General features: G+C 34.7%; 1 protein-coding gene across 2 annotated transcripts; it reads right to left on the bottom strand.

Moving 5' to 3' along the window:
• Window positions 1-1396: 1396 nt before the first annotated feature.
• LOC114176295 (uncharacterized protein At2g02148) lies at window positions 1397-9537 on the bottom strand. Of its 2 annotated transcripts, none has more exons than XM_028061281.1 (9): window positions 9464-9537; window positions 9069-9338; window positions 8880-8973; window positions 8338-8670; window positions 7948-8110; window positions 5546-5669; window positions 5205-5261; window positions 2073-2333; window positions 1397-1661 (listed from the first exon to the last, which is right to left on the bottom strand). In XM_028061281.1, exons 2-9 carry the CDS (start codon window positions 9231-9233, stop codon window positions 1560-1562), a joined length of 1299 nt encoding a protein of 432 aa, XP_027917082.1. In that variant the 5' UTR covers window positions 9234-9338; window positions 9464-9537; the 3' UTR covers window positions 1397-1559. The 2 variants fall into 2 exon arrangements, with proteins under 2 accessions (XP_027917082.1, XP_027917083.1); XM_028061282.1 differs by having other exon boundaries at window positions 9482-9531.
• Window positions 9538-10228: the final 691 nt, after the last annotated feature.

Raw genomic sequence — 10228 nt, 5'->3', positions numbered from 1 at the left:
GATCAATTTGGATGTTGTTAACCATGGTTGTTGAGCTTAACTTTCACTAAAACAAAAAGGACAACAAGATTGTGTTCTTATATGGAGACTTAGAAAAGACGATATACATGAAGCAACCAAAAAGATTTGAGGTAGGAGACAAGAAAGAGTGTGTTTGTAAGTTAAAAAAATCCTTGCATGGTCAGAAACAATCGCCAAGGCAATGGAACAAGCATTTTAATTAGTTGATTAGAAATATTGGCTCTAAACATAGCAAGTATGACACTTGTGTCTACCTCAAGTTTCTAACAAAAGGTTAGTTTAATTTATTGCTCCTATATATAAATGACATTCTAATAGCAAGCAATAGTAAACCTATTATACGTAATGTAACATCTTAGCCGGATATTACTAATTTAAATAAAATAGAAAGAATATAAGCAATAAAGTCGCATTAAATAAACTTTTTCCTAAAACGCGAAAAAATTTAAACTTTATTAAAATGCGCTATAATTCAAAATATAGTCGAACTCCATGTTTACATAACCAAAAATTGAGTATAAAATATATTTACAAAAGATAGATGTAAAATAACAATAAAACTCTATAAAAGTTTTCCCAAACTAGCCCTTCTCCGACACTGCACCTCACCAACACCAACTTCAGATAGAGTGGACTAACCGTATAAATACATACATAATCACAAAACCAAGCGTACACACACTCATCCGAGAAACTCTATTCTTCAATCTAGAAACATGGGCCACCACCATGCTCATGCACATCCACCTCTTTATGCTCATCCACGTTCCTTTTGTTTCTGAAATTAACTTATTCATGGATTTTATTTTTTTAAATTAACACAAAGAACTTCTAAAATCGATTTGATAGCATTAACTTCTATAAGTTAATGTACGAATAAATTATTTTTAACTTATCAAGACATCAATTTTATTATTTCTTCTCATTTTTATTTCTATAAGTGATTATGAAAATATCCTCTAAATTGTGATTTTGCTCAAGGTTAAAAAAATTTATTCAATCTATAAAGTACATTTGATAAGCCGAAGTCAAGGGTCTATGGTTTTCAATTCATACTGCCATGCTTAAGAGGGCACCAGCTTTTATGTACTACCTATTTTATCGTATTTCAAACCAAGTTAGCATTGATCATCACCACTGGGAGTGAAACCAAAAGAGTGTAATCCATAATAAAGTTTCACTTATTTTACCACACCCACGTGGTTAATTGTTAGAAAATATTTAGTTAGACCGTCCTACTACTGAAACAGCAAAAAGCCAAAAAAAAAAAAAAAACAAACTTGTCAGTTTCACGGCTTCTGGTTCGCAAAGCTAATACAAGTGCAAACCCTAATAGATAGAGCTATATATCTACAACTATTTACCAGAGCACACCTTTCGAGTAAAAACTATATTCTTTTATTTTTATTTGGCTAAATACATTTTCTCCAAAAAAAAAAAGTAAGAATACTAATAAATATAAAAAACCTGAGTACACTGTGATAAAAAAAATGATGAGGACAAAAGCTATATGGACTAGTAAAACTAGTCCAATCCTACTATGTTCCTAACCTCTTTGAACCACACTCGGAGCAGAACTTGGATGTTTCCCTCAGATATGGAGCCCCACATTCATCACAAAACTTTGCCGGAGTTGTTGGCTGTATAATAAGCAACATGATACAACTCAGCAAAAGAAAAAGTAGTTTAAAGAAATGTCAAACACCTAACATCACTAAAATAAACCATTTGTTCAAGTGTCTCATATCATCATAAAGATATTTAAACTGTTGACCAGGTCATGTGCACATATTGATTCCTAGTATGCATAACAAGGCAGACAAAGCGAAACCTTAGTAATGTGAAGTCCTAAAGAGAAATCATAAACTGTTATTTACTTTCATAGTTATGTCTAAATGTTAAAAAGTTTAAAGCATATTAAATTAGACCAGCAATTAGAGATGAGGCAAAACGGCATTAATAGGTTGTCTTACCACACTTTTAGGCAAGCATATTGAATTTCAAAATCTCTCTCCTTGCTTAATAAAACAAAATCTATCAAATAAACTCACCATCATGTGCAAGCGTCCTCCAACATGGCCACCAGAAAGTGGTTGTAAGCAAGTCATGTGTTGAGATATTGATATTGGTTGGTGAGCATGAGAAATTTCTGATAGGTGTGAGGGAGGACCACTTTGAGGGTTCTGAGTATACGGCCCAGCATGCTGACTTTGGTGCATAGTTGAATTGTTCTGGAGAACTGGGTGAAACTGAGGTTGATGTGGAAATGATTGCAAGTGATGTTTGCACGGGGTTTGCTGCTGGTTTTGTGGCTGGTAAGAAAAAAAATAATTCATCACTAAAAGTAACAGGAAGAAAATGTCCCAAGATTCACACCAAGAAGCCAAAGTAACTGCGTAGGTATGAAAATAGGGTAAACAAACCCAATTCCCAGAAGTACACAAAAGGCAAAGGAAGCTCGCGCTCAGCGCTTAAATGTAATTATTGTAAAGTTATAACACGGGAGACACCAATCACCCTTGGCAACAAATTGATATTTGATCCAACTTAAACTAATATAGTCACTGATGTCATCTGTGGGTCTTACCTAAACAAGTTCACTGAGGTCATGACAGACAAACTGTCATATATGTTGGTGTTAGTTTGACAGCGATAAACTCAGTTACGTAGCTTAGGAGGGCTCAAAATAAATTCAAGAAATAATGCATGCTTGCATAGAAAGAAAAAGAGGGGACCTGGGACAGGTGTCATAAGTGAGAGAATTGGGGGATTTGGGCTTTGAGAGGTGAAGACAGACAGTTGACGTTTTGCAAACTTGTGGCTGTGTTCAGAGTAGACCTTCCCTACTTCCTATTAGTAAAAAGATATCAATCTTCTATCAACTGGAATGTCCAGGATTTCATCATATTGCAAATGAGAAGTATAAATGGTGATGCCAACATTGTAATCTTCACTTGAGATTGTGAGAGGGGTGCCAAGCATGATAAAAATGTAAAAGTTTTTCAGGGATTATACAGCCTTGCGCTATCTAATTACAACGATTAGTTTTTCCAGTGGGGTTGTCTTGAGGTTCTTATCTATTGCCACCAAAACTTATATCTTAAGAGTTGTGGATAGTGCATATGAAGGATTCAAGGACTGTTGGCGGGGGAGCAATGACAAATTTGCACTACTTAGTAATTAGTTACGTTAGTGAGCTCGTTACTTGGGTCAGTGAGCTGGGAGGTAGAAAATACAATGCATGTTGTCTATAAATAGGAAGCAGGTTGAGTGAGAGATCTATCTTTCCATTTGAGAAAGAATTAGACACATGAGAGTGGGGGTAGAACATGGTCTCTCAAATATCTTGAATATTCAATCAATTCATTTTTGTTCTTCGTTTCTGGTCCAGATTCAATCAATTGGTATTACAGCTCCATTCTGAGAACAATACTTTGACCTGAAAGGAAAAGAGGGAAAGCTGGAGCTGGCTGTGGAAGAAGAGGAAGGATATGTCTATCGTTGAAACCAAGAATGGAAGGTTACTCACGTTAGCAAACCTGCAGCAAATGGGGAAGGAGGGGTGTCCCAGAGGGCTCCGCTTAAGCAATTCCAACCTGAGTACAATCCAGATCTTCAAGTTGAAAACCAAGAAGGAGAACGAAAACTATAGAGAAAGGAAACAAAAAGGGGGATGAAGGTGAAGAACTGAAATCCTGGGTAACAAAATAGAAGAAGGTTCTTGTGTTCAACAAACAAGAAGATAAAATGAAAGTCTAGAGGTAAAAGAAACCAGATCCATGGCAATGGATTGAGCAAAAATAGTGCAACAAACCATATATGGTGGAGAACTTGATCTGCCTTTGGAGTGGAAAGGGAGCAGAAAAATTAGAGTGCAAATTATTTTGTTTAAATTGTTTAATTTACTTTTAATAAATTTATGCATCCATTGTTTTAAAAATAAAAAAGTGAAAAAAGAAGAAAAGCTTCCATAATTGATTATGACATTTCAAAAATCACATACGTTGACTCACTGCTGATAAACAGACTACACATGTTGACCAAGATTTCACCACTGGCATTGCAAGAACGACTGAACGTTGCCCCTCGCACAATTTCTGAGACAAATAGAAGTGCATTGTGCGGCAACTTCTGAGCAGAAGCACAGGTTGTGATTGTGATAGGATGGGAGGACATGGAATAATGAAAGCAGGTCAAATTTTTTACACAATGGGGCAGGCAGGTACAACTCACCAAGTTCTATGCCAAATGTTCGAATTTGTTAGAAATCCCACAATGATTAGAAATATAGTCAAATTATAGCATACAAGTGAGTGCAAAACTCATGTTATAAATCATTTGTGAGGTAGAGTTAGGCTTACATTCATTTTATAAGATGGTATTGAAGTTTATCCTAACAATAATAGCAAGGTTTGTTAAACATATTGTATCATCTACGATTTGGCCACTATTGGATTACTCGCAAATGTCCAATCTCACATTTAATGTGTCTAGTCTTTAGCATGAGAAGATGTGTTAAAAATCTCACATCGACTAGATATATAGTTAAATAATAGTATATAAGTCGGTGCATACCTAACCGTACAAGCTGATTTTATAAGGTTGAGTAAAACTTAAAATTCAATTTGTAATAATGGCTGAGGAGGAAAGTTTGGATTTCCAAAAAAATAGAGTTCCATGAGTTTTTTTGGCTCTTCAAAGGGCAACTCGTGTTGTTTATTAACTTGCTATTGCATCTCTTACTAAGAAAAAGATACAAACAATTGCTAACAACAAGACCTTGGTGGAATTTTGTCAACAAATGTTAAGGGCCTTTACACAACCCTTCTTCACCTTGAGTACCAGGTGAACATTAGGGGCGCATGAGTATTTTAGATGTTTGTTGGTATTAGTTCCTCAAGGAGAATTGATAAAGCTAGTTACTTTAGGTTAGCTTACGTTATAGTGTTTGAACTTTGAAGAAAAAAGGTCTGTTTGCATATAAATAAGCGGGGCTGGGAATAAGGGACACTTTTTCAGTGGTGAGATAATTAGGGCCTATGGGCATCAGGAAGTGCAGACCCTCAGTTCTGCAAATTTGTAGCTGTATTCAGGGGAATTCTCTTTATTCACTGCATAGGGCACTAGGTATCTATCACAAAACAACAATGACAATAATATATATCAACTTAGATATCACTTACTGAGCGAAATCCTTGAGTAGTAGCCAATGTACTAGAATTTTCCGCTCCAGTATAACTCTAAAAAAAGCCAAAAGTCAATCAGCATAAGCACTAGATAATATTAGGAAATAAAGAATTGCAGAAACTACAATGTATACATCCTGGAAATAGTCTTTTTATTTCATTTAGTATAATATACATCATGGCATATCAATAATACATGCAAGCAACAGATTACAAAAGTGCATCATCTTCATCATGCTAGTAAAACTCATCCCAAAGGCATTGAGCACAAAACTGCAGTAGTATTATGCATCTTAAAGGAAGAAATTCAAATGCCAAAAGTGAAGCACATCACATACAGGGATATCTGGAATGCTTGAAAGTGAAATTGAAGAACCACGCCTGTACTTGTGTCTTGGAGAGTAAAATTTGTAATCGCTAGCTGTGATAGCAACTTCACTCCTACCCGTCAATCTCCTAAACCTAAAACCAAGTGAGACCAAGCGTTACACACTTTGCAAAGTTCAAATAAATGTTCAATCTCTATCTCATTGTATTGTTTAGGCTCACCAGTAGTTTCCGAATCGAGAAATAGAAAGACCTAGGCTAAAAATAAAGTAAACCAAAAGCAGGTCAAATATCCTAAACCTAAAACCAAGTGAGACCAAGTATTACATACTTTGCAAAGTTCAAATAAATGTTCAATCTCAATCTCATTGTATTATTTGGGCTTATAGGCAAGTCAAATATCTTCAAACATGTGCTTTCTTAAAATGCCATGGGCAAGTTTGACATCAGAGAGTATTGTTAACCGTTCCAATAATGCAGTAAAAGGCCTATGCAAGCAATACACAAACCATCAACAGATAAAAAGTCTTTACCAACGTATTTTTTTAAAGTGGCACAAGCCAAATTAACATAAGAGAGAACTATTTCTAACTCGAATGCAATTAGCATGACAAAATTTTGACATAGCAACAAACTACAAACAAAATATTAGTACTATTTCTCATGACACAATAGGATTCTGATATAAATAAAATAGTTCAATTTATATTTCTATAATACAGGTCAGCAACTCAGAAAAAGTAACTCAAGAAATTCAAAAAATAGAATAAAATAAGGGGAGATGCCTAACACCCACATGAAAGACATATAGAAATCATTTAGCCGAAGCTATAGTAAAGTATATAGGTCTAATTAGCTTTGAAAAAATAATCCAAGTATTGCAGCATTTTCACTTATGCTGCAAAATCAATCACACTGTATGTTGTATGTCATTTGAGATCTATTCATTTCATGAAACTCTGACTTCTGAGGTTCCCAACGTTTCCCACTAACATGAAAACAAATCCACTACAGAAGTGCTTATAATTCATCATTGAATCTAAAAGGAATTCAAGTACTTTAGGAGTTAGCTTTATAATTCTTTTTGCATAGAACAGAGGGGACTTGTAAATTCAGATAGATAAGTCTATTCTTCCCAAATCACTTTTAATAAATGTATCTTCTCTTGGTAGAATTCAAGTACATGCATCAGATATGGTACTTATCAGTGTAGATATACTAAACCCTATTCAATGACATAGGAGAATACATAAATACACCAATTACATGAACTTTAGAATCAGTAGTTTTCATAAGATATAGATGAGCAAATTATGACCCATACTAAATGTTATTATCTGCTTTGCAAGCTGAACAGCTACAGCAATTTCCACAAGAAACTACTTTAGTAAAGTACCATGTAATATAGAATTCAAAGCATGTATGTTTTACATCAAATATGTAGGATTGGGATACCTCCATAAATCATTTTAAATCACCCAGCTCGCACTAAAGTCAAGTCATTCATTTAGGCATTGATAATTAATCAGACAACTACAAAGAGTCAAAGACTTTTTCTGTAGATTTGTGGATCTCACACTTCTGTTTTCTTGATTATTCAGATCTAGGTCAAAAACAATATCTTTCTTATTTTGGAATTGTTTGGGAGCTAACTGAATGTTATCTTGTGGAATAATCTGTTTGAACTTCTTGGTGAAGAATAAGGGTATGCTTTTACCTCGAAACAAAAGATATAATTTCAAGATGTTTTCAATTCAATAAAAGACCGAAAATTTTCATAGCAATATCTGGTTTATGCAATTCTCTGGTGTACTTTAGAAGAGAAATGCTCATACTTTAAGGATGTATCATTACCCAAATATTGAGATATGTTTGAATATTGGCTTTTCTCAAACCTGTTGATTCTAACCTTATGTGAAAACCTGTCAGGCGTGCAATGCAGGATTAGTCTTCAGCCCAATGGGCTGTAGGATACCCATGACAATAAAAAAATTATCGGCTTCTGTAAAGGGAAATTTCTTTCTTAATATGCAGAGAGACTGGATTTCTTTGTAGCATATAAGAGTCAGTTCAGCCCACTGTTTTCTCTTGTATAGAAAGCTCCTATCCCCCCTAAGGATATCTGAATTTTCTTACTTCTTATTTATAGAAGTTACAAATAGAAATAACTTATTACATGAAAGGCATACGCCACACTACACTGGTGACAAGATGAATGACACCATTTGCAATTTCAACCTTGGACCATCTCAATTGTTCTGTGCATCTGTTTTTCTAATTAAGAATTTAGGTTAGAGAAAATCATATCAATGATTTACGGTAAAAGAAAAAGGACTCTTACCTAAATAAATCTTAATCAAAAAGCCAACAACAAATTAAAAGAGTATAAAAGAGAAAACAACAATAGACTTACCACTCAGCATCATCAATTGGAACATTATTTGGTTTTTCAACAATTCTTAATCCATTAACCACCACAAATCGAACACGCTTCTCTTCTTGTATAACTAGCTCTGGGAATCTTGTCCTTGTTTCCATAGATGTAGCTAATTCTCTTCTCTTAAATGTATATGGTCCTGATGAGGGAGAACTCAGATTAAAGACAACGAATGTTGCAATCAAACCAAAATGTTGTTAAAAAGGAAAAACCAAACTCCCTAGTTGCACATAAGCTCAATTTCTTTTTTTGAGTTATTATATATTGAATAGAAAAATCATCTTCAAACAAGTAAATTGCTAAAGAAATAAATAAACTGAAGCAAGTTAAATCTGTCAAACAAGGGTACAAATACGAACTCATTACCTTTTTTAGGAAATTTCTTAGCCAGTCTTCTGTACAAACCACCGGCAGCTTCAAGGGCTACCCCAATTGTTTTCTCCCGAATACCATTCAAGGATGCAAGCCTATTATTCACATCGCTAACTAAACTTTCATACATATTCGCCACATACATCAAAGGCAGAGCAAAATTTGGGTCTCCTTCATATTGGATCTCTCGGGTCCTCCTCTTACTCATTTTGTCTTGGCCAGCGTAATCAGTATCAGAATCAGGCACCTCAATCACACGGTCATTGATAAATTGGTCCACAACAATTTGCAAAAACCTCGCCCTCGCCGATTCAATAGGCGAAACATCTAGTTCCAAGTGGAATCAAAATCAGTTCGCCTTAACTAGTAACTCAACCCCCACTAAAAAAACCACAACCTAGTTCGATAAAAGCTAAAAGAGCTTGCGAGAGCTTCTCTACTAAAAAAGAACTCTAAGAAAATCGTCTAGCTTGTATCCAAAACAGTTCGCAACTGGAACAACATCAGAATTCAAAAGTTTAAGCTAGTTTTTTTACCCTCAACTGTCAAGATATCATAAGAAGTTGTTCTAGAAGACTCGTTGGTATCGAGACTGGCGCGGTCCTCGTCTACCTGCACGTTCATGCAATCCTAAACAAAAATTGAAGAAATGTCACACAGTGGTAAAATTGAAATTAGAGGAAATAAAAGAAAAAGATAAAGAATTAGGTGAAGACGGCACTGACGACGGCGGAGGCGGAATCGTCATTGGGGTTGTCGCCGGCAGTGATGTGATCGATGGCGGAGGCAGCGGTTCGGGCGTCGACGGCGTTGAGGACGTGCAGAGGGCTCTCGATGAAGGAAGAGGGAGAGTTGAGATTGTAGTGCTGAACGGGAACCCTAGCACCCATCTTAGGAAAATGAAGTTGAACAAGAGGCTGTTAACGGAATTCGCGATTCAGCCAAAGTCGATGGGTTGCGCGTGGTGGTGGTGGTGGTGGTTCTTGAATGTGTCACTGCAGAAGAAGGGTTTGGAAGAGAGAGAAAGCATGGTGGAAGGGAGAGAGAGAGAGAGTGAGAGAGAATGTTAACGGCTATCCAGAGATAGTAGAAGAAGAGGAAAAAGAGGAAGAGTCCAAACCTGAGGGTGACACCGTACCTGAGGTTTCCGGTGCTCGAAGCAGTTCCCAAACCTCACTTCCATTTCGGCTCTAGTTAATACTTCATTGACTCTTCATCCTTTTTTTATTTTATTTATTTAAAAAATAAATAAAAGAAAATGTACAGGTAGTGATGTAACATGAAATGTAACCATTTGATAGTAAACTGTAACTTCTTAAAATAAATTTATCCATTACTTTAAAAATTAGGAGTCACTTAAGTACGAGTCTTGTCCGAAGATTATTTTCACCAAAACTTTTGGGAGTCAAAATAATATATTCAAAATTTATATATTTTATATTTTTGTAACTAATTCAATAAAAATGAATACATAATCTAGTACATATATAATTATCAAAGAAATTACATAATCTAAAGGAATGTCTATCGTTTTTGTCATATTTTTGAACTCATGGAAATTGATTATAATTAGATTTTTCAGTTAACTTTTTTGAATGTAAATAATCATATTATCTGCAAAATATTCATCTTCCGTTTTATTAACATACATTTGATTCAAAAAATATTCACAAACTTTCATTTCATTATTATGCGATAAATAACCATATTATCATGTTTTCATCTTCACCAATAGTTTCTCTATCAATTTTAAAAAATAAATTTATTCTTTTATTTTTCATTAATATACCTATTTAGAAAATAAGTTTAAGACTAAAAAATAATTTATCATAATCTAATCAAAAGTTAAGAGACATAATTACTACAAAAAACTATAATAATCAAG

This window comes from Vigna unguiculata, chromosome 3 (assembly GCF_004118075.2).
Source record: "Vigna unguiculata cultivar IT97K-499-35 chromosome 3, ASM411807v1, whole genome shotgun sequence".
Taxonomy (NCBI): domain Eukaryota; kingdom Viridiplantae; phylum Streptophyta; class Magnoliopsida; order Fabales; family Fabaceae; genus Vigna; species Vigna unguiculata.
The sequence above is the reverse complement of the archived record's forward strand: the minus strand, read 5'-3'. Positions and strand labels throughout refer to the sequence as shown.

Bases quoted from the DNA above. Each gene is read 5' to 3' on its own strand.
- LOC114176295 (XM_028061281.1), bottom strand. From the start codon at position 9,233: ATGGGTGCTAGGGTTCCCGTTCAGCACTACAATCTCAACTCTCCCTCT. The intron at 2,334-5,204 runs GTAAGTGATATC...TTTTCTTACCAG, and splicing joins CTACTCAAGGATTTCGCTCA to CCACAAAACCAGCAGCAAAC. The intron at 1,662-2,072 runs GTGAGTTTATTT...CTTATTATACAG, and splicing joins GAGGACGCTTGCACATGATG to CCAACAACTCCGGCAAAGTT.